The sequence below is a fragment of the Ixodes scapularis genome, unplaced genomic scaffold (genome assembly GCF_016920785.2).
Source record: "Ixodes scapularis isolate PalLabHiFi unplaced genomic scaffold, ASM1692078v2 PGA_scaffold5__190_contigs__length_132052651, whole genome shotgun sequence".
Lineage (NCBI taxonomy): Eukaryota > Metazoa > Arthropoda > Arachnida > Ixodida > Ixodidae > Ixodes > Ixodes scapularis.
In genome coordinates, this window is record NW_024609880.1 from 123,884,515 (window position 1) to 123,908,220 (window position 23,706).

The following is a 23,706-nucleotide window of genomic DNA, read 5'->3' on the forward strand; positions in this document are numbered from 1 at the left end:
TTGAGTCTTATGAACTTCACATGCCTCGTCTATGAACTGCATTTGTAAATAGCCTCTGCAGTAAAATCTGTACGAAGTCACTAATCACTTGGGGTGCACATTATAGAATGCACACTACAGTGAAAGCTAATAAAAGATGGGCGATGGAAATCAATTCTAAGCGTCGTGTAGTTTACGTGCTAGAGGGCGGAAGACTTGCACCAGATTTGAAGCAGTCAATGTGTCCCAGCAAAGCCTGGTTCGTAGGAGCTTTGAAATGTTTGGAGGCTGATAGCGTGCCCCAAACTAGTTGCCTCACCACACAGTACTTACCTGTAAGCAACGTTCAAACAGTACAGGATAACACTGATCTTTTGAAAAACTTATTGCAGGTTGTTTCGAAATAAATATGACTTGTCATACAAACAGAGTTCTGAAACGTTTTGTTTGGACGCGTTTCTTCCACAAGAGTTGCGGAAACATCCAAACACATGGCAGCTTTGCCAACCTCCAAAGTCAAGACCACAGCATTTTTTTCCTTGCAAAGCATTATCGACCAACTTTATTCTCGAAACTGCGGACCGTCTCAACCGGATCTGTAACAAAACTCTGCGAAACTTCGTAGGAAAATCTTCTCTCTGCAGAAAGCTTCGGTGCTGCTACAAAGTCTCAATCACTTTTGGGGACCCCTTCAATTAAGTAGTGTAAAAAAAAAACGAAATAAATAGTAAATACGTGGAAATCATACAAAACGTATTATGAAACAGAAGAAACACGTACACTTTGTGGTGGAGCCGATACCCGCGGCTCCAGAACATCCGAGACACGCGCTCCCAAACAGCACCCTTGATTCCTTTCTGTCTACAAACTGCAAGACTTTGAAAAAGTGAGCTCAGGACAACTTTGCTTGCAACAGCAAGAATCTCTTTGGCTTCAGCTCCTGGGAATTTCGCCGCTCCGCGCCAAACCCGACAGTTCGCGCGGGCGCGTCGCAGAACGTCGAACGCGCACCACAGCCAACGATTGTGCGTTGCTGGCAGGGAAGTGCGTCGTCCTGTCTCGAGCGCAACTCGAAAGAAGACGACTCGCGCTACCTTTTTTACCCGTGGAAAGACTCTGCCCCGAAGCTCGTAGCGGCGCCGCGCGGCTGCCTCGGCTACGTTGCAATCGCTTGCGACTTTGCGGTTGCGTTATGTCTCCAAGCGAAAGCAGATTTGCCGCCCCTCCCCTCCCCCATCCTCTACTGCAAATCCAAAAAAAGAGAAAAGAAAAAAATAAGGGGGGAGAGATAGGGTTGGAAACAAGCAAGTTATTGCAGGGAATGTAAGCACAAAACCCAAAGAGTCCCTCTCGGCTGCGCTGCGTTCGCTGCCTTCCCCTTTTGACCTCCGAAGGGGTGGGCGGTGGTGGCGAAAGGCTGTCCCGTTCCTAGCAGATGCAGCTGCCTTCTTCGTCCTTCATCGCCCTCGGCGGCTCCTGCGGCTTCAGGGGCACGGCTGGAAGGCACTTCGTCAAGGACACACACGTCACCGCTTGTCTGGCGCCCGCCCCGCTTGCGGGCGGGGGTGTAACGACGAGTGCTCCGCAAGCGGTGTCGTCCGCTCAACATCGGTGTCGAGCGACCGCACACTTCGAAACGAGGGCTAGAGCCGATATATAAGCTACGCTTCGGGTTAACGACACGTCGGCTGGTTTGGCGAAGTGGGAGGAAATGCTTTTCAGTCTTCTATAAATGCTACGGAGGTTCTAAAGCTTATGAGTGGCACTTTCAAATTGTGACTGTCAACCAAGACTGCGGTGCCCACGAGGAAATTGGGGAATGGGGTGTCGATACTTCTAGCGTAGCTCATTTAGCGACTCTAATGAGGCCATGCAAGCTGGCACCAACCAGACGCTCGAACCAGTTGGCCCATTGCCGAAAAGTTTGAATGCTTTAAGTTCCCCGAGGGCTTTAGAAAAGTTACATTGAGATTCAAATCGACGCGCGGCAGCTAACTTCCGAGCTTTGCGACAGGAACCCTGTTTCGTTTGCAAAGAACGAGTAATGAACGCAAGAATGTAGAATGTGCACGGGCAAGTCCTCATTTTTTTATTGTTGGGAAAACATTCTAGTAGCCAAACACCTTCACTTCCATGAGCTCAACATTAGTGAAACAATGGTAGGAAATCAAGACGCTCACACAGGTACCTCTATAAACATTTGTTACATTCTGCACAATCTTCGGCTGTACAGTTCACCATTCACCCATTAAAAACAACACTAGCGCAAGATTACAAACCTATTAAAAAAAGGACGGTTCAAATGCAACAATTGGTCGAAGCAAACGCCGTTCCAACGCCGAAAATGCTCGATGCACGCTTCTACAAGAGGCTGTCATTTCGTTACGGCCCGAGGCCGGAGTAGCAAATCAAGAAAAAGAACGAAAAAATAAAAAGAAAAAAAAGGTGTGACCTTTTTATTCTTGCTGGATAAAACAAAAAGAAAGCAACCACACCTCGATTACACACCAGTTATATTTACACGTCGCACTCTCGCAACTTATGAGATGCAAAGAGGTAAAATTCTCGCAATTCGTGGAGGCATGCTGTCCTCCTACGTGCCTAGCCACTGCGCATGTAAGTTTAACTGCTATTCGAAGACGGAGTTAAACCACCTTTCCACCCCTAAAACTATAACCGTTCGGCCACAAATAGCAAACTAAGCACCTATCGCAGTCTGGTAGAAACACGCCCACCACCCAAGCAACGGGCAAAACCAAGTTTCCCACCACGTTGCGCCCCCGAATCAACAGCAAACTCAAAAACAAAAGAATTTGAATTTTTTTTTTTTTACAAGAAAGCGCACAAAAATTGGACACAAGACAGGCAAAGAGAAAACAACAGTCAGTGAGGAGAGGGATGAGGGGCTCGCACAAAAAGAAACGTCAGTCTGTTAGAAAGGACGGCAGCGAGCAGCACAGCTGTCCTTCATTTGCCGGAAGAACAGAAGACGGTCGTGGCCAAGCCAACAAAAAAAAGACGCTCGTAGCCAGGTCAACAAAAGACGGTCCGACGGAAGCGGGTGTGGCGACGGCGTCTTTTCCAGGGCACTTTGTGGCAATGGCAGGACCGGTCGCGTCCCCCGAATCTACCCCACCGAGCGTAGCTGCAGTCGGACAACTCTGTGTCGTGGACGGAGGCGGGGGGACCGTTTGGCAAGAGGGGAGGGAAAGGGGGCAGGGGAAGCGTGGCCCCTCCCCCTTAGCAGGCGCATCCGCCCTCTGGTCGAGGCGTCTCCGTGGGGCCGTCTTTGAGATCGACGTCCACGACTGACCCAGAGTCAAGGAACAAACTCAACGCAAACGAAAAGAACACATGCTGCGTGCAAGGGGGGGGACACCAGAGAGAGGGAGGGAAGGAGGGTATGAGGGAAAGGGTCCGGATGCAACAGACGCACAACACACTACCCGCACCGGATAGACCTAGACAGAACAGGCAACAGTGACTCTCGCATAAGACAGTGAGGAAGAGGGGCGGGTGGGTGGGGGGTTGGGGTCAAGCATTGGATTCATTTGCATACTGGTCGACAAACTGTCTATTTTAGGTAGGGTATAGGACAGAGGTTCTCAAACTTGTCAATCTTGAGGGATGCCAGTCTATCAATCGACTGCCAGAGAGCCGCTACCAACCTCGGCACTGACATGGTAAAGTGGTGCAGACGCCTACGGAGCTTGTAAACAGCGACGCAGATAGTATTAAGGAGTGCCTGATACAGAGCTATGCCTCCATGGGTGGCACGGACCTTCTAAAATGATGCTCAGACTGGAAGCACACTTTCCTCGGAGGCAGGAACACCGAGAAGATGCGGGAGTTTGGGAGAACAGTTGATGCTACTTGGGAGAACTGGCTTTCCAAGAACACGGTTTGAGAACCCGTGGTGCGATACTGCGAAAGGCGCTGGCACAACAGTGTGGATTTGACTGGTTTCCACAGGCTCTGGTGTAAATCGAGTGCTAGTCGAAACCGGGCGCGCGCGCCGGCCATCTTTTGCGGCCTCGTAATGTATTCAAGAAATAAATTATGCTCCGAAAAAAGTTGGTGCATTTACTTACATGCAGAGTGCCGATTGTCGAGATTTTTAAAGGCAGTGGGGCATATGATGAGAACCGAGAAAAGTTTGCACCGAAATATGCAATGGCCGTGCGACATTACGCCTAGCATCCTGGTACATGTCATACTTTGGAATTAATTATTTTGTCTCGCCAATTGCAAGGCACCTCGTGCAGATTGCAACGATTGGCTAAGTACACGAAGTGAGAAAGCAAGGGCGCAAATCTTTTCCAAGAGGGGTCGACGTGTATGCAAGTGAATGCGATGTTGTGCATTGTAAAGGCATAAATGGGCTTTGGCCGGACTGCACAAATTTCTTTCTTGGAGGTATGCTGCACTTCAGCAAGAACGTCGCGCAAAATGGTGCGCAATCAAAATGAACCATTAGAAGTTGTCGTAACTAGGGGGGCTGCGCCACTGCTTCCTGGTTACACTACTGATTGGAAGGTGAACTTCGGGGTACAATGAGCTTAACTGGCGCTCGATAAGTGACGTACAGCTAATTTTTGGACTGGCCCACTTGTTCTTGCGATTTCCCTCTATTCTTCCGCACTCTTTGAGCTACTTATTCAATTCAGAATTAAATATGGTGCCAGATGGGAAGAGGTAATTGGTCATTGAAGCCACCATTGGTCAATCATGAACAAGGCCCTGCAAAAACCTAGTACCCAATCTTGTCTGTTGTAGCCACACTGCCACAAAATGGACAGCGATGGTTTAAAATATGCAAGTTTCTCGTTTAAGACCTCACACGGGAAAGCTGGGCTCAACAGTCTGGCCATCTACTTGCACCAATGAGCTATAGTTAGGGTGTGTATTTTCCGGTTTTAACCGAAAAAGACCGATAAACATCCGTCGGTGACAAAAATATAAAATCGGTTAAAACCGAAAAACACCGGTGGTTGGATATTTTCGCCCTGGTTAAAACCCAAAAACACCGGTTGTTGCATGTTTCCGACCTAGCAAAACCCTTTCCCCGTAGAGGTTCGTCAAACGTGTTATCTCGTGGATCCTGCATTCTTCCAGCGTTTACACAAGCCTTGCACGTGGCGTCAGTCCGCCCTCCTTTCTGGCGGTAAAAAGCGTCTAGTGAACACATTGGAAGCTAAGCTCTCACACGCCTTTCCCCTATTGTGTCTACCATGGCCCCCTTTTGTGGAAGAGTTAACGCAGTGGAGGGTAGGCTTTCACGTACCCTTTCCCCATTGTGTCTGGTCAAGTGATGTCGGTGCAAGCCATGTATTCAGAGGCTGCCGTGGTTCCTGGAAGACACTGCCAACGTCCGTGTCGTACAGGAGCGTGCGTTTTCATAATTGCGGGTTCTGAACCGCAAAGAACGTGCTGCCATGACGGATGCAAGCCTCTCGAAGTATGCTTGCATCTACTATAATAACCATGTGTGAAAATAGATTCTTCCTAGAGAAGAAGTGTATGAAATATGTGAATAAAATTGGAACTCTCTGTCTGTGATCCATCGCATTTTTTTCCACCGATAGTCACCGATTTTAGCCTAGTCGTGAGACGTTCCACCGAAATACACCGGTGCTTTGAGAATAAATAAACACCGAAAAACATCCGCCGATTTTTCTCACAAATAAACACCGGAAAGTACACACCCTAGCTATAGTGCAGCGCGACACCTCGCAAGAAACAGATTTGTGGTGTCCAAAGTGTCACCCATCCATGTTACGACTTCCAAGAAGAGGGGCAGGGAGAAGGGACAAGGAGCATGTCTGGGTAGCTAGGGCTGCTACGTGAAGGCTTGTCGTGACGGGCTCTTGCTGCTAGCAACACTGGCAAGCAACACTGAAGCACGGCAGCACAGTGTTGACACCTCTGCCAATTGCCGCTCTGGGCACATGCAGACCTCGGCAATGGGCAACCACCACATCACCGGACAACCTTGTGCAGGGCTCCTCTGTCATGCATAGCACACTGCTACAGTAAGGTAAGCAACAGACCCTAAAAAAACAAAATGTCTCAGTTGCACATCCTTGGTTCGTGACAGTGCCTCAGTGGGTAGACCAATGCCTCGTCACTGAGTCATTGGCATGCTCAATTGACACATGATGTTAGTCCCAGAACCGAACAACGGCCATCTTGGAAAGACACAAATATTGTGAATGGAAAGGAAATGATTAAGCACTCCACGTTTTCCAGGTGGTATTGTCTGAGGCTGCTGCTCCCTGCGTGACATCACTGCAGCCACATACTGAGCTTCACATAATGTACATGCAATCAGTAAAAAAGCAGCAGTCAACCATATTAAAGCTGGAAGAGTAAAGAAAGAAAATGGCTGTACAAAACTGTTTTGCACTGGTATAGGGTAATGGCACCATTAATACAGCATTTATTGAAAGAGCACTAACAATTATCAACCTCACCGAAATTCGGCTAAAGCACCATTCCAGCTCGGCAACGAAAAAAGAAAGAAACAAACATTTCTTCCTCTGTTTGAAATCTGAAACCGGTTTTGAAATTGGACAGCAATGTAGCGCCGAAAAATGTTGCACCGCTGTTCCATTGCAAGTTTTGCAATATTTCACTGCAATAAGGTCATGGTGTTGCATTGCAACAACAACATAGCGACCAGAAGCTTCAAACACCCACACAATGCGGAGAAAAGTAGACAACTTTTTTCGAATACCTCATACTCGGGTCCACGACGAGAAACACATCACCAAGACTTAGAAACCCTTTCGAGGATTCAAAACTCGCCATCCGAGAAAAACGTCAACCCGAGTTGATATAAGGGCCACCGAAAGGTGTTAACCTCCAACACAAACTCTGGAATGGCCGTCGACGTAAAAATTTGTAACGTCAAATAAGTTACCGTCGAAGTACCTTCACATAACAGTGTGCATGATTTCTGAAAGTACTTATAGGCTGCAGGCAACCAAAAGTCTGGGTTGGATTTGAACGCTTGAACTTTGGTAGACGCTGGCATACACCTACGGTACCGTTGGCAAGAATCTGTTAATTAAGAATGCAGTCGACGCTTTCTTCTGTCTTTGATAACGCTTCATCGCTAAAGCTGTAGCTTCTACTGCATTCCTGTTGTTGACTATAGTTAACGTGTCTGTAGCGCTGCAAGAGCCACAAGGGCAACCAGAACACACAAGTACCCAACCCGAAGACAACCAGATGTCAAACGACGGCACACACCATGTATCCCTCCTAAACACCAAGAACATCTTGTGTCCATGTGCGACCGGAGCAGAGCTCTCGGCAACACCGCCGACCGTGTCTCGTAAAACCCGCGTCGCGAGACAGTGAGCCACTCTTGCCAGACAGCTCGAGCATCACAACAAGCCCTCGGGGAGCAGAGTGCAGGGAAGACAACGGTCAATCAAGGTGGCGACTCTCACCCGAGAAGCACCACTAAGAGGGGCCGGGAGAAATCGGTTTATGCTACACTCGCAACCCGGGCGGCGACAGAGTGGAAGAGAGGAGGAGGAAAAAGGGGCTTCAAGGCACAAAGGATACTGTCTTCTTTCGTTCTTTCCGTGTTCTCCATTCCCGGGAGGGCGGCCGCAACGCGTCTGAAAAGCTGAGCAGAGACAGGACACCCGTGCCCCTTTGTTAACGGGACTTCATTTCCTTGGTCCGGGGAGCAATTTTGAAACGCTTTCGGGATCGAAGTGCTTTACGTACGCTTAAAACTTCTCTCGGCATTGCAGCTTGCCTTTACATATTGTGGAAAACTTTCTTTCTGCTTTTCACCAGATCAGAAACCAAACCAGAAACTTTCCATTACAGTCGAACCTCGATATAACGAACTTCAATGTAACGAAATCCTCGATTTAACGAAGTATTTTATTTTTCATAATTTCTTGCCCATAGACCCCATGTATTTTTAGTCCCTATATAACGAAGTCTATTTTGCTGCTATTTCAATATAACGAAGCGCCATTGCCATAGAAGGCAATAAATAAATCAACTCTAAAAAACAACTTCGCAAAAAATTGTGGTTAAAAAACAAAAATTATGCGCAAACGCGAGCGCTTGATAGGTTACTTCACGGGGACAGGCCTTCCAACGTTCCTAGGCTGCCCGAGGATGCGACGCCGGTAGCGCCGGCGAGGCACGCGGCAAAGCGGATTCCGCGAGGCTGGCCAGAAAATGCCGAGCAAAAAGTTAACACGGCATAACAGCATCACCACTGACATTCACTGATCATCGTAGTCCACTGTACCGCGGGTAGCGCGGGAGCCAACTTCAGCGGGGGAGCGACGTGATGGCGCGACCGCGCGATACCGCGCGACCGCACGGGCAGTGCCATCTAGGAGAAGACCGAAAAGACCGATTATCGTCTTGCGAGCGTGATGTAAAGCAAAGGCGCAAGCACACTGTGGGCGCAAGGGGGCAAGTAAACTGTGCGGTCAAGAGTGCTGTGTAGGTTGGAAACATTGGCACCGCCTAAACTAAACTGCTTTACTTTTTAACCGGGCGGTTCACTTACGTGCTTGCTGCCATAAGGAAACGTAAAGTTCTTTCTTTGGATGAGAAAGCAAACGTTTTGGACGCCATCCTGAAGAAACTGCCGAGATCACGAGCACTCGGGAAGTGCTCGACGCAATGGACGTACTGAGGAGGTACACGGCGTCGCATGGGCAGCAAGATGCCGTGCAAGCGCTCTGGGCGCTCGAACGCCGTATGACGCCGCCGACGCCGCTGCTACTGTCGGACAAGGCGCAAGCAAAACTCGCGGACTACTTTGCCCCTAAATAAATGTCATTTTCGGTGAGTTTTCATACCCGTAAAATGTTTCGGAATTTTTTTTTTTCGCATGCTAAAGCCAAATTTCGATTTAGCGAAATTTCAATGTAACGAAGTAAATTGCGAATTTTACCGACTTCGTTACATCGAGGTTCAACTGTATTACACGAAAGAACCCACCTTATTTTGTTGTCCCTGCAACTCGAGTATCTTTCTAAAAAGTTATTTTCCTTCAATTTCAATGTAGAAAATGATAACTCATACTAATCCTGTACCAATGACTAAATGGCTGAGATAAACATTTAGTTATGGGCCGAAAAACGGAGACGATAGCGAGCGGGGACGTCAGAACACCAAGCTCTGGTTGGAATGATTAGTAGGTAGCTGCCTTTGTGTCCACTACACTCGTCGAACGCGTTTGAATGCAAAAGCCAAACACCGGACGCAGGCGCTCCGCGTTCGACAACTGCAATAAAGACGAAGGCAACTAGATTTAGGTCTACCCACTAATCATTCCAACCAGAGCTTGGCATTGCGACGTTCCCGTCCGATCTGGTCTCCTCATCTCCCTCAGTTTCTCGGCGCTTACCTGGCAAAGGTAATTATTAAATGTTTCAAATGTGGACGCAGAAATTTAACACGAAAAAGTAAATTTGAGATGCCGTCAAACCCTATTTAAAATTGAATCTGCCGAATCATAGGCGCAAGGGCAGGATCGCATCACTTAGCTTTACCGTATTTACTCGCACAATGAACGCACTCGCGTAATGTACGCACCCCCCAAGTCGGCTCTCAAAATTTCGACTTTTTTTTTCACTCGCGTAATAAACGCACCCCCAACTCGGACGTCAAAATTTTGAACCCCCCCCCCCCACGCGCGCGAAATGAACGCACTTTTTTATCCTGGTGCAGCGAGGTCGCGAATGCATGGGCAGCGTGGGCGAACAAAACGCCTTGCAAAAGGCGTTAAAAAAATTCGCAAAGATCCAACGGAAGCAAAAAAGAAAAACATGGAGAGGAGCTTTTTTTTTTTTTTTCCACAGCGCTGTTTGGATTTTGGGTTCGTGCGCCGCCGCGCGACAGGAGGTAAGAAAGACAAGCGGAGAAGCGCTCTAAGCGAACAAAACAACTTGCGAAAGGCGGCAAAAAGAAAACGCGGAACTAAGAGAAAACAAAACCAGTAGAACGTTTCCTTTTTTTTTTTTTTTTTTGGCACAGCGCAGTTTGGTTACGGGGGGTCGCGCGCCGCGCGCAATGAGGTAAGAAAGAGGAGCGGAGAAGCCCTCTAAGCAAACGAAACAGATTGCGAAAAACGGCAAAAAGAAAAAAAAAAAAAAAACACGGAACTGAGAAAAAATAAAAAAAAAGTTTTTTTTTCTTCTTTTTTCCACAGCGCAGTTTGGTTACGGGGGTCGCGCGCCGCGAGCAAGGAGATTAGAAAGATAAGCGGAGAGCCCTCGCCTAAGCAAACAAAACAGCTTGCGAAAGGCGGACAAAAAAAAAAAACCCAAGGAACTAAGAGAAAAAGAAAACAAAGAGGATTTCTTTTTTGCACAGCTTAGGTTACGGGTCGGGCGCCGCGCGCAAAGAGATAAGTTCGATTTTTCAGGATAAAAGGTCCGTTCATTATGCGAGTAAATACAGACACAAAACTTTTACTTCGCATAATGAACGCACCCCCCAACTTTGCGTCGATTTTTCGGAAAAAAAAGTGCGTTCATTTTGCGAGTAAATACGGTACTTGTACTGCAAAAGCTAGGAATGACGCAGGCACAATCTGACCTCAACCTTTGGCAACTAGATTTGGCAACATCTCCAAGCACAACGTAGCCAATAAAACCACTCCCTACAATCTCGACCTTCTCCAATTATACTTAAACTCGGGAAACCCCCCTGAGAGATGGCGAAGGAGGTGCGTCGACGCACAGTCCCGTCTGTCCGCGACTCTGTGCGAGGGCCGAGGACCCACCTGTTTGACGTTGTATCCCGACTTCGCACTGGTCTCGATGAACATGACGTTGAGCTCCTTGGCCTTCCTCTCCCCCTCTTCTGTCGTCACCTGCCTGGGGTTGGGTTTGGAGACGGCAACAGCTTACACACCGCTCCGCACTTTGTTTTCGAAGAAAATGCGGAACGAAAGACAGAGGCTACACCTCCCTTTTCTTTAAACACGCCCTAGAAGAGGGCTTCCCAAGCGGAGTTCCTAGAGACCCAGGAGTTCCTTAAAGTACCCTTATGGGTTCCCCAAACTCCAAGGTTCCTCCACCATCCCACCTACAAAATGAGGCCTTTTTCCCGGTTTGAGCACAATTTTTGCAGATCTAGGCCACCCACTAGCACCAAGCAGCACTCCCTAGCAATTCGCACATTATTGTGTACAAGCTCCACATGCTCCTGCACTGCTTTATCTGACTAACGCCAAGTCCGGGACCAGTTCCTTGGCCATCAATCAAGAGCAATAAGGGTTTCTCTAGGTCCAAAAGTTTGAGAACCCCTGCCCTAGAAGAGTGTGGGCCATCACAGGCACAAATATCAAGCCCAGAGTATGTCACTCCCATTCTACTGACACAGGGACAGCTCACTACGGTGACGACACTTAATATTCAATGCAGCTGCTCCAGTAGTTCAGAGTCTACAAAAAGGACCCTTTGTATCTTAAAGAGAAAGATTCGGGTCTGTAAACAAGCACTGACATTAGTCTGCGAGCAGCACAACTGTACAAGCCCATTGGCCCATCTGCCGAGACCTTGATCATATCTGATAAACTCGGGAACGCACAGAGTGTTGTAAATGATCTGAGGACATGCTGTACGAGCGTTCGTGTAACGTTGCACCATACATTGAGATCAAGTTTGGGTGTCGCACGACACCTTAATTTCAAGGTCATACAAGTAATGTAGCCCCTATGATGCTATACTGCTTACATAACCTTGACTCGTATATCCGTTGAGTACAATGTGTCGCTTTTTTTTATGAAAACCAACCCTATAGCACATTCTGTGGTAAAAAAAAAAAAAAAAAAAAAAGTCGCACCTCTTGTCTGAAAGGTCCGTCTTGTTCCCCACCAGCATGATGATGACGTCGTTTCCCCTCTCTGTCCGCACGTCGTCGATCCACTTGGAAGTCTGGTGGAAGGAGTTGGCATCTGAAAAGAATCGGAACAAATGAAACACTGGAACGGACATAGCAGATTCACCACGGGATTAACACTGAACAAAGATGTGGGAACATTCAAGATAATAAAGCTCTTTTACAATTTACCCTATATCCCCTCTATCTTATATGATTGTGAACAAGGTAAACATGTTGCAACCACAACAGGCATCATCCCTGCAATGCATCACTCACTGTTATAGGCTGTAATGAGTAAAATCAGTTTAGAATATAGAGCACCCTTTGTTAGTGGCACAGCCGAAATTAATTGATAAAAAGCTCGGGGTACACATAAGCACTCCTTATGGGTTGTGAATGCGGAAGCTTGAAGCCACTCGTCTGCTCCCTTTTTCGTGTGGATGCCTGAGGCGGCGGCATGTCCGTCGGCAACAAGACGAGCAGAAGCCGCCGAGCGCACGCCAACGTGCCGGCGGTCAGTGAAACTGACGCGCAGCGTCAGTTTCAACAACCGGCCACCTCATGGCGCTGCGTGTCCGGCGACTGGGAGCCTCGTCGACGTGCGCCGGCCAATGGGACCGAGGTGTAAAAGGTTTTAGCTTTGCGCATGGTTTCATAGCTGGGAGCTGATTTAAGAGCCCTTTGGCACGGTTTCAAAGCTGATGACGTCGGCTCGCTCCATAAGACAGTTAATGCTTTCGCATTAAAAAACCCAAGCAACAAAGGGGCGCAGCTGCTACTAGTCTGGGTCAACCTTCATGCATGCAGCGTACAGCTTTTATCAACTTTGCATGTGCACGAGTGCACGGGAACCCCTACTTTTGCTTCTATTGCCACAAGAACTTGTCTCCAAGTATACAGCAATGTTCGTTCCTATCAAATCTGAAAACACTTAAAAAACTCTTTGTGATCAAGAGACACGGAAGGGGCCACATGCAATTTTTCAGCAAGTTGCGTCTCTGGGTACCGAAGTAGTCGCCATCCTACACTCCTTGCCAATGCCAACAACATGATGTCACTAAACGCTCGCGTTTGTAGCTGATTGGCAGTGCAATGGGATTCGAGCCATTACAATGTATTAGCTTCCCATACGCAGTGCAAACTTGTGATCAGACACACACTGTAGAGGCTAGGTCTCACAAGAAGCACAAGGCTTCCTGTTCACCTGCCAGGCTCACCTGCCCCAGTGATGCGATTGGCCTAAGCCATTTCGGAGCATCTTTCATAGCAGCCAAAACGGTGTTCTGGAGCAGCAAATGTGGACTTTGGAGCAACCAAAACAGTGTTTTGGAGCAGCAAAAGTGGCTTTTGGAGCAGCCAAGACACTGTTTCGAGGAAGCAAAAGTGGCTTTTGGAGCAGATATTCTCAGAAAAATAATATAAGTGCTGTACAAACGAAGGGCACTTTGCGTTATGTTGTGTTCTGGTGTGACGTGTAATGACACAACTTGATGCTTGTGTTTTTACTGCTCAGACATCTCCCAAGTGTACAGTGCTGTAGACATTGCCAAACAATTCCGTTTTACTGGTTCCCGACGTGCCAGATTTTTCTCAAAGTAAGCAAACATAAAACAAGAGACTGCAAGCGTCCCGGCTGGCGCCTCTGTCGTGCTATCATGTTCGCATGCGCATGAGGGCCACTTCGGCAGGCTTGCAGTTGCGCGTGCTTAGTCGGGTAAGCGGAGACAATGGCTGTTCGATCGAAACCGAAACCATTGCACTCCGCTCTATCGCCAACCGATTTCCAAAATTGTATGCAGAATGTAACTGTCAAGCATACGACCAAAACCAGTCCAACGGCACGTACTTGCCAGGCCGGCAAACAAGGTAGAAGCTAAACACACACAACAAAAAATAACCTGAGCACATCGATGCAAGACATCATGAGCCAGGAAGAAAAAGTTATTGGACCGGCTTGCACAAGGATAGGGTACAAGAAACAAACAAGCACGCTGTGTGGGTTCAGCATGCAGACATTGCCTTCTTTGCTTTAGCTCACTTCTCTTCAACTTTCTTTCGCGGCAGATTTTTTACGTACTGGGGTCCCTCTCGAAAGAAAGCCCACCAAGAAAAACCTCAGTAATCAATAGTACTTCGACACAGCAGACTTTGAATTAAAGAGGTATTTTCGTTGTAACATGATTTAAATAAGAACAAGAATTTTGATGAACATGCGGCAGTACTTCGTTTCATTTTAGAAAGAGCCATATCTGCAGTAATATGGGGACGGCAACACCCGACGTCGCGCGACCACGGTGACTAGACGGCAGGGACCAAATATCTTCTTTCACGGCCATTGCTTTCAGGAGCAAGTGCTTCAGCTCACGAAGTAATTACCGTCTCGCAAAAACGTGGTTTCGTTTCACAGCATGACGGCATGGGCGGTGCCTGGCACACTAGCGTCGAAGCGTCTGCACACACTCGCGTCTATCGATGGAAATATTTTTTAAAAAGACGCGAGACGAGACCCATACGACGAAGAGGGCGCAAAATGCGAGACGGCGGAAAAACCATGCAAGACCAGACCTCGGGCGGCCGCTTGCGCCACATAACACCGCATACTCGATTGCGGTGCTGTTTGGTTTTGATTTTGAAAGGCAACCGAAATTGGTTTTTTGGCACAGGCTTGGTGCAGATTACCCAGATTTTGCCAGAATGTATCAGGATGTAGCAGGGTTAGCCCCTTGACGCAGTCTGGCGCAATTGGCGCAGCAATCATACCACTGCTGCCCTTTGCATTTGAAAAGTAACTCACTGGTGATGTCGTAGACCACCACGGCCACCGTGGAATCCCTGATGTAGCTTGGAATGAGGCTCCTAAACCGTTCCTGGCCGGCTGTGTCCCAAAGTTGAAGGCGAACCTGCGGCAAAGGAATCGAAAAGGTGCTGTGCATCTTCGAGTCCCGACCCTTCTTGTGCAGCGCACATTTAAATCGTCAACCTCAATACAAAGCACGGTTTTGAGTAACAAATCATACCACTTCGTCGCTCGATGTCGTCTCCGAATTCGATGTGCCCAACTAAGTTTGGTTCCACAATCTTCAGCACTTCCTTGAAAAAGAGTGTTACTAACCTCTCCGGCGGAGCTTCGTCACTGTGGGTCTACTGATCCATGCCCGATAACAGTTTCTCTGACCAGAAAAATTAATTTACCAGAGTAAAGATGTTTGGGCAACAAAGAACTGGAAATCGCAACTTTTCCGAATGACCCAAAGGATAGTACAGTCTTGGTCCCATTATCAGAAAGGAAACCCTTTGTGAAATCAGAAGCAGAATACATGCGCAGAGCAAAGAAACAATGCGAGTAAATTTTGGGAGATTATGCGCCACACAAAGTTCTAGCAAAGGAACGAGAATTAAGGATGCATTACGAAAAGCTCAGTTACATAGCACCTTGTTCGCAGTAAGCCTCTGTCAAATTGGGGGGACCCCCTCCGAAGTTCTAATCTGCGAACTGGGGATCGCAGGCAGGCACTTTGCCACGGAACCACCGAGGCTGCCTATTGAGTTCAAGGCCAACTACGATAATAATGATGACAGCGACTAAGATTTGCCTTGCTCGCATTAAGGACAACTTCCAGAATGTTTCTCCACCAACCAGAAAACAGGAGCCAAATTTGAGGGTTTTACGTGCCAAACCTAAGGCGGGCATCTGGCACGCCCCAGCGGAGGACTGAGGATTAATTTGGACCGCCTGGGGATCTTTTGACGTGCAACCGAAAGCTCGGTTACACGGCGCCTTCTCCGCAATAAGCCTCCGTCATATTGCGGGCACCTCGGTCGGGATTCGAACCCGCCACCTGGGGATCCGTAGGCCGGCGCTCTCGCCTCAGAGCCACCGAGGCGGCTCAGAAAACAGGAGCAAGAAAGTAATACTTACGGTGCGGTCCTCTAGGTACATTGTCTTGGATAGAAAGTCTATGCCTATTGTGGCCTGAAACGCAAGACAAAATGTGTCAAACAAGGATCCTTAAACATTTAGATATTTATTAATGCAAAAACAAATACTGGAACATGCTAGGATACACCAATATTCCATGAGTACACCAGTAATATCCAAGCTTCCTTATCGTGTACCTGTTCTCCAAGATTGTCGATTCACTCGTCCAATATCTTTTTCCCCCATGAAAACCTAACTTTGTGCGCAATAGTTGTATTTCAATGTTTTTCATGGGACAACTCATTCAGCATATGCTCTTTATAAGTGAATATTTGAAAAAAAAAAAAAAAGTAATTAGATCGACATTCATAGCAACTTCTCTCATCCTCAGATGCTCACATCTAGCACAAGCAATGGACAAAGGGTACAGTTTATTCCTGAAGGCATTTGGACGTAGTACCTTAAATAGAACATTTTAGAAAACTACCAACATGCACTATGCTTTGATATGACTATATCTAAAATAAATCACACTGTACAGCCCCTATTCTCCCCTGCCCAATAAAATGACAGACTATGAGCGGTCTTTCAGACCAAACGGTTGGGACTAAACAAAATTTCTTCCAAGGGCTGTTTCCTTCCACAAATAACACGGAACCAAGACTTGCCCGGATAAAAAGAAAAGGACCACAAACAAGCGAGAGCCAAAAGCCCACGGCTTCGTATGCATACAGAAGCAGGAAAAAATTATGGAGAACACTAAGGAAACAAAGTAAAGGAACAAGCACTTGAGAACACGCACCTGGTATGTGTTGTCGAAGCTGTCGTACATGAAACGCGTGATAAGTGATGTCTTCCCAACTGAAACGAGAAAGATCAAAGAAAGAATAAATCACTCATGTTTGAACAGGCAAGGCCAATTTTTGGATAGCGTATTCGAAGCATCAATGTTTGGTCGGTTCTCGGCCCCCTTTTTTTTGGCTAAGACTAGGCGTCGGCAGTGTAAACAATTCTGCTGCCTTGGCAAGAAATATGGAAAATGTAACTATAAATAAGCCGAAAAAAGGATGTAACAAAAAACGGCCAAAGAAATTCATGAAAATTTGTAGGCAGTTTTTATTACTGCAGAAAGCTCATCTTGATGTTTCAGACCGAAAGCCTTTTATTAACCGCCATGCAAGGAACAAAAAGTGAACAAATTTCGCTTGGCCAACTCTCCCCTCATCGTAAAAGTTTTGCAACCCTGGCCCGCCAGCTTGTGCTATGATGCAAGGGTTTATGCAGCCCCCACAAAACTGCCTCTACTGAAGTAGCAGTTAAATTGCATGGGTAAGCCAACTACAAAGAAACAAAAAAGAAGGTAAAACATTCAGGAGATCTTAAACACAGATGACAATGTTCGATATAACCCCAAACTGATTTTCTTAACACGTCTAACAGGAATATTGATGGATGGATGGATGATAATGGCTGTACCCCTCATTAACGGGCGGTAGCCTGTGCCACCTAGCCCAAAAAACAGTAACTAAAACCTGGCTTCCCCCTTCCCTTTTCAAGCCAAGGCATTTCTCTTACTATCACCAGGTCATGAAGATGATTGCCAGGCAGACCTTTGGGGGACCGTGCAAAAAAATTAGGAACGTCACCCCTCGCCTTCTTCCCTTCCCCCCCCAGCGAGGGAGTCGCCAATTTTCCTCTGGTCGAACCTTGTGCGTGTTGATTAACACCCGACCCACTGGGGACAGGGTTGAGACTTTGGGCTGGAGCAACGTGGGAGGAAGTCCCAATTTTCCTCTGTCCCGCCTGCCCCCCAGCTGTGATAGTTAGTTCTACTTAGTTAAATTTTCCCTAGATAATGCTAATAATGCTTGCTGCAAATTAGGATGTTGCCAGATTTTAAAACAATTCTTATTTATGAACATCCCCAGAGAAAAAATAATGTCTAGTTAACAGAAAATAAAGCCTATACCACAGTAAAGTAGCGCTGTTGCTTGCTACTTTACTGAGACATAACCACAGTTGCTCGCCTGGCCTCGCCCGCTTACATTGCCCAAGTTGTCTGCTACACATTTGCTGCAGCCTGTTCCAAAAGTTCCTTACAGCAGAGGGCATTTCACGTATTGCTGAAGGTCTATTGGTGAGGAAGAGAACTATAGTGGTGACTCAGCTATGCTGGATGAACATAGGTTCTTTTGCAGTTAAGTTGTACATTATTGTAAGGTCTATTTGTACCAGGCAGTAAAGCATGGCTCCAATTAAATTAGAAAGTAAGCTCAGAAGGAATCTGCTACATAAACAGCAAGTCAGGCTTCCACATTTATGTTTATATTCTTAAACAAAACTGCGTAGTACAAAACCTATGCCTTGGCAAGGCCATACTATGCAAGGTTGCCGACATGCAGCTGTTCTAAATTAATAAAACATCATGGCACTTGCAACTTCTACATTGCACTGACAGCAGGTGCACCAGGTTTGAAAATCTATAGCTTTTCCTTTCCTGTTTTCCAGGATGATACCAAATTTACCCTCCCAATAAATGTGGATGCTGCTGCAAGCCACAGTGAGCACAAAACTGTTTGCCCCCGACACATCCCCACTAAATCAAAATTAACTGTTGGGCTAGTTGGCAATACATTGTTAAAAATCAAAAGCATAAGCACCAAGGAAAAGAAGAGAGGACATGCCCCCACTACCCTGAAAACTTTGTACAGTACTAGAAGGCCAAGGCCATAACTCTTTAAGTAATATGACATATACTGCAGTGAGGTCTAAATGAAGAAACTACTACCAGGTCACCATCTGAGAACACAAAATTTGAATTTGACTGTACGCTGCTGGTGTTAATGTAACTTAGGCTTCACGATAAAATGTTGATGCCCTTTCTACTTCTAAATTAAACTAAAAACAAAATTATAAAAAAAAAAGATTGACTAAGTTATTTGTTACTGGGTTTCCCTCCTACAAGACCCAAGCACAAAGGAGCATGCTGAGAGAGTAGCACTGCATGTGTTGGTGTCTGCCACAGCAGCAAATCACACAAATGCAAAAAATCTAAAACAAACAACATTTCAGAAATGCACACATGATCAATGCCTTTCTTTTTTTACTCACTTAATCTTGTAAACGCATAAGGTGAGCACATGCAGCCAGTGCCGGATTAAAGCATTTGGGGGCCCTGGGCTGAGGCCTCTACCTATGATATGGTGGTGGTGGAGGTAAAGATGACGACGGGAATAGGTATATCTTTTAACTTGTTAAATCTAGATATGTTTCATCGTATGATTATTGTCGAGACTTGTTTAGATCCATAGATTCAAAGGAATTCAAATTTTCCTTGCAGGCATTGAGGCGGATGCGATTCTCTAGAAGCTACTTCGCAAATAATCAACCGCTCTAGCAATTTACAATATTGTAATTTTGAGGTACAAAAATGAAATCAAATAAACATTGCGGAAAATATTAGGACTTGTCGCTCACATCCAGCAACTTAACCACAAAAAAAAACAAAAAAAAAACACTAAATTGCTTCCGTTTAAACTGCTGACTCCGTTCATGAATTTGTTTGACTAGAATTACAGCTGGATTCATAGGGTACATGCCCGGGCCAGTTTATACAAATTGGTCACGATGTCAACTTATAGCACAGATGACCCTGTTTCTAACATGTCGAGTGACATCATTAATGACACATGAATTGAGTTGTGCAGCAACCGAAAAGGTACCTGCAAAATTCCCATTCTAATTTCGCTTCCCCTAAATGACATGCCTCGCAAATCGACAACTGCCATGAAAACCTAGAGCCCTTATTTTTGTAATTGTTCCAAATTACTGGAAGTGTTTTATCTTCTAACTAGCCCTCTGTTAATTAATTACTCGTGTAATTAATTACACGAGTAATTAATGTGAACAGTGAAGGAAGAGATATAGGCAACAAAGAAATTTCGTTGGTTAAAGCAGTCTTTATCGGGATCAAACTACTTCGTAAACGCTCTTCTAATAACTGAACCCTCGTTTCGCAAACAAACACAGGCTTCCACATTTAAAGCATAGGAGTAACTGCTTGCGACTTAGACATCGACCGCTATCGTTCGGGCACATTTGCATTTAAAGAATTTATCATGAGAATCGAGATGTTTTCTTTTTCCATATACACAATGTCTTTTTGAATGGGGAAAAGGTTTCGCATCAGGTTTAGTACTGATCTTGTTCTTTTTAAATGCAGTAATTTAGACCTCGGTGGCCATTTTATTCTGTGACTCGACGTTAAAAAATAAAAGGTTATACCTCAGAGGTTGGTGAAACCATTGCAGTATTTGTATCAGTCGCTGGAAGGAAGAGTGTTCAGTTGCACTGGCAGACCAGATATCTACTCTAGAGCACTTCCTTGCAGTCAGTACCCATCGAAAACTGTTGAGGGGTGTCTTAAGAGCCAACTCCTTGAAACACCTCTTTGTTGGTGGCTATAGAGACGGTGTCCGGAAGATTTACGGGCACCTTTTCGCTTGCTCCAAACTTATCTTTCTGGAATACACTCCATATGGAGTTTCGCAAACAGGTTTAAAACAACATATGTGAACCATCTGCGTTGCTTGTTTGATGCTTGCTTAACTTCCTGCTCACAATTGTCCGTAAAACATGCTAAGGGGGCCCCAGTACAAAAGAAAGCTCCATAACTGTCCTTTCATCAAGCTCCAATTAAAAAAAAAATCTAACAAGGGGCATGGGAGGCCGCATTAAATTTTGTTGATCTGGCACGCTCTTGTACAACGAGCTCACAAACGCCAGCTGATCTAGAGACAGGAACTTTATGGCATCCTTGTTTCCTTGTTGAGGAAAAAAGAACAAAAAGGCCATTGCGCCAGAGGCCCTTTGGAGTGTTTCTTCTGCTTTCTGCCTAAACTTTCTTAAATAAATAAAAAAAAAAAAAAGATGAACATTTTTAAATTTTCAGGGGCCAGCATGGGGCCCCCTGCCAGCCTGGGGCCCAGGGCTGCAGCCCCCTTGGCCGTACCTTAATCTGGCCCTGCATGCAGCACGTGTACCTTCATTATCAGCATTATTATTGGTGCTTGGGCAAATGGTCTATTCATCAGTTTGGTAAGCTGCCACAGAAATGCTTTGTCCGAGGCACCGTTTGCCTTGCCCTTGAGCATGTATTGAGAGCAAGCTTCCATGGCACCAATTCCACACCCTGAAACTTGGTAGTTCTATACAAGAAATTAGTAACAAGAAAAATGACTGCCCTAGCTCACGGAGTGTAATCAAGAGCGTCATGGGAGTGAGTGTCCAGAGTGGTCATTTAATCCCACGAGGCTTTGGATCTATGCAGACAATAAAAAATGACAGTACAAGCACTCAACACTGACATTCATATTTCCACGCAGGTTTCCCCTCCGTATGCTAACTGGAGTTTACGCATCAGCAAGTGGCAGGCAGCAGCGACACATGGGGACAGCCAAAACAACGAAAACAAGCGAACCCCCAAGACAATGAGGGCCTCGTCTTACTATGCCGGTTTAATACACTTCGCACGCACCGACCCAAGCAGTGACAAGAAGAAAAAAAAAATGTAGGATTGTTTGAGGTCAGTTACCCCTTCACGGCGTCGCGTTCGACATAAATAGTAGCGTGGACACGACTGTACGCTACACTTCGCGCAATTCCATTCAGTAATGGCCAAGCCGTCCAGTTCCTTTCTGGGTCAACCCACATACGCCAGAAACGTTGAAACCTGAAAACACCGTAGGTAACGTGAAAAGTGCACGCAGCACCTGCGTCACAGCTGCGATGGTGAAGAATAAAAACGGGGGCGTGCGACGGCTGGAACGATCAACGAGCTGACCGAAAAATCGGTAGAAGATCGTGGCGACATCGATCCGCGTCAAAGCCCCGCGGTTTCCACGTAACCAGACGTCAAACCGTCTGGCCGAATTCGATATTTATAGATTCGAGCCGAAAAGACGGACAGCGATCCTGTCGAAACGTTCCAAATCGAACACCCCCAGTACGAGCTCCTGTCAGCGGATATTCTAGCGAGGAATCGTACCGAAATTAGACGCAAAACGCGAACTCGGGGGCTCTGTTCCGAGCCTGCACACGGGTTCGATCTTCTTAGCACGAGTTACTCTCGAGGTTTACAAGTGAAAAACGCTGTCACGCAGACCGGGCATCGCCACGGATGTCCCTTTAAATGACAGTAGGCCTAGCGACTTGGCGAAACTCGAATTTTTTCCGGCCTGAAGGACGGCGTAGGGGGACCGTTTGGAGCCTGTTCGGTCGGCGTGGGTATCTGGAGCAGCGAAAGCGAGCTCCAGTGCGCTTCGTAGCAGCGCGCCCGGTACGCGGTCGCAATAAAAGACAAGTTCGGCATAGGCGTCGCCCGACCGGCTTACGTGGAACAGTCGGCCCGCCGGACGCAGAATTCGACTCACCGCTTTGCTCTCCCAGAAAGACAAGCTTGAACTTGCGAAGCGGGTTGCCGAAATCCCCTGAACTCGACATGATGACGGCCGCTTCCTTGAAATTAAAACTTGCGGGACTATGGGAAAAAATAAGCAGTACCCCCCGAGAAATAATTTCCGTCAGGATCAAGATCCTGCGGCAGGCGCAGACGCTAGACGACTTTTTCTTGTCTTCTATTTTTTTAACCTTGCCCGATTACGCTTGCTGCTTCGAGGCTTTTTACAAGTCTACTCTCGCACGCTAGAGCACTATATAGCTCCTTCGGAGCAGAGTAGCGCAGAGCCGTGTATTGGGAGAGTTTGGCCAATAGGCGGAGCAAAGGCCGCCGCCAGCGCCGAATATTCCCCCCGCGCTTAGAGCGTAAACTAAATTTGTGACACAGCGTCGACCAATCAGGAGACCGCGACGTCACAATATTGCAAACGACATTCAAAGCGTGAAATACAGGCGTTCAATCTCGGCCTCTCTTCTGCTCCATCTCACAAATGTCGGCAGTGAAGACAAAGGTACACGCGCGTGAACCTAGCTCAGCAAAACGCTTTTGTTTGTACGAGAACTCGTGCATAGGAGCCACTTTCCAAATCCACGCACTCGTGACCATGCCTTTCTCTGCACTGCTGATGTTGGCTTGTTAGAACAGCGTCCTGGGACTGGCGGAAAGAAAACAGTGCAAAGGGTCGGGCGCGCGAGCGTCTGGAGACGCGGAGTCCCGCTCGGCTCGTGCGCTGGCTTTGGCAGTGCTTTCTTTCACCGTCTCAGCTGAGACGCTGTTTGTAGCAAGTCGGTCCTGGTTTGGAGTGCACGTTCGTTTATTCTACACTTGAATATTGGCGTGACGAAAACCTCGCACGCACAAAGTTTTCAGTCACTGAGAGTTACACCTTTTAACTCTAGCGACGCTAAAACGGCTTGAATTAGTCGTGTCACAAATTAAGAGCTCACGACCACCGCTAGGGGCTGTTTTGCGGCCTGTGGTTGGCCCAGAGATGCTCGCCTATTCAAACCAATGTATGGCCAAACTCTCTCGATAAACGGCTCTGGAGTAGCGCAATCTAGAACGCCGTCTCTCGGCGACTAGCGGCGAACGCCCGGAGGTTCCAACTGCGGTCAGAAATGCATGGAGAACGTGAGAAAATCGTTGTTTCTTCAGTATTGCGGGAATATACGAAATGGCAATCGTTTGTGACATAATAATGGAACATTTTAGAATAATTTGCGCTAAGTTTTGTGACCCGCAAGAACCTGACTTTTTTTTAAAAATTGCTTGAGCGGCATCATGCAGCAGACGACACGGCGACGTCACACCATTCACGTGACCCGCTCCGGCCAACCCGAAAAGCCCATCTCCGCTGCGAGCAAAAATCGTCTGCTTCAAACGCCATTGCCTTGGAAATTGCCTTCTCAAAATTTGCACACGCATCCGATATTATTAAAACTTTGACAAAGTGTTTAGTGCTTTACTAACT

At 46.9% G+C, this 23,706-nt stretch overlaps 1 protein-coding gene across 2 annotated transcripts; it reads right to left on the reverse strand.

Annotated features, from left to right (window-relative positions):
- Nucleotides 1–425: 425 nt before the first annotated feature.
- LOC8037142 (ras-related protein Rab6) lies at nucleotides 426–22,464 on the reverse strand. Of its 2 annotated transcripts, none has more exons than XM_029981923.4 (8): nucleotides 22,210–22,464; nucleotides 16,581–16,639; nucleotides 15,779–15,832; nucleotides 14,654–14,759; nucleotides 11,821–11,932; nucleotides 10,757–10,850; nucleotides 7,555–7,618; nucleotides 426–1,475 (listed from the first exon to the last, which is right to left on the reverse strand). In XM_029981923.4, the coding sequence occupies exons 1-8, from the start codon at nucleotides 22,277–22,279 to the stop codon at nucleotides 1,408–1,410; spliced, it is 627 nt and encodes a 208-aa protein (XP_029837783.1). In that variant the 5' UTR covers nucleotides 22,280–22,464; the 3' UTR covers nucleotides 426–1,407. The 2 variants fall into 2 exon arrangements, with proteins under 2 accessions (XP_029837783.1, XP_029837782.1); XM_029981922.4 differs by lacking the exon at nucleotides 426–1,475 and adding an exon at nucleotides 2,039–3,287 and having other exon boundaries at nucleotides 22,210–22,432.
- Between the last annotated feature and the right edge of the window lie 1,242 nt (nucleotides 22,465–23,706).

Bases quoted from the DNA above. Each gene is read 5' to 3' on its own strand.
- LOC8037142 (XM_029981923.4), bottom strand. From the start codon at position 22,279: ATGTCGAGTTCAGGGGATTTCGGCAACCCGCTTCGCAAGTTCAAGCTT. The intron at 10,851-11,820 runs GTGCGACTTTTT...ACCCAACCCCAG, and splicing joins ACGGACCTTTCAGACAAGAG to GCAGGTGACGACAGAAGAGG. The intron at 1,476-7,554 runs GTATCCTTTGTG...AGTGCCTTCCAG, and splicing joins GGAAAGAACGAAAGAAGACA to CCGTGCCCCTGAAGCCGCAG.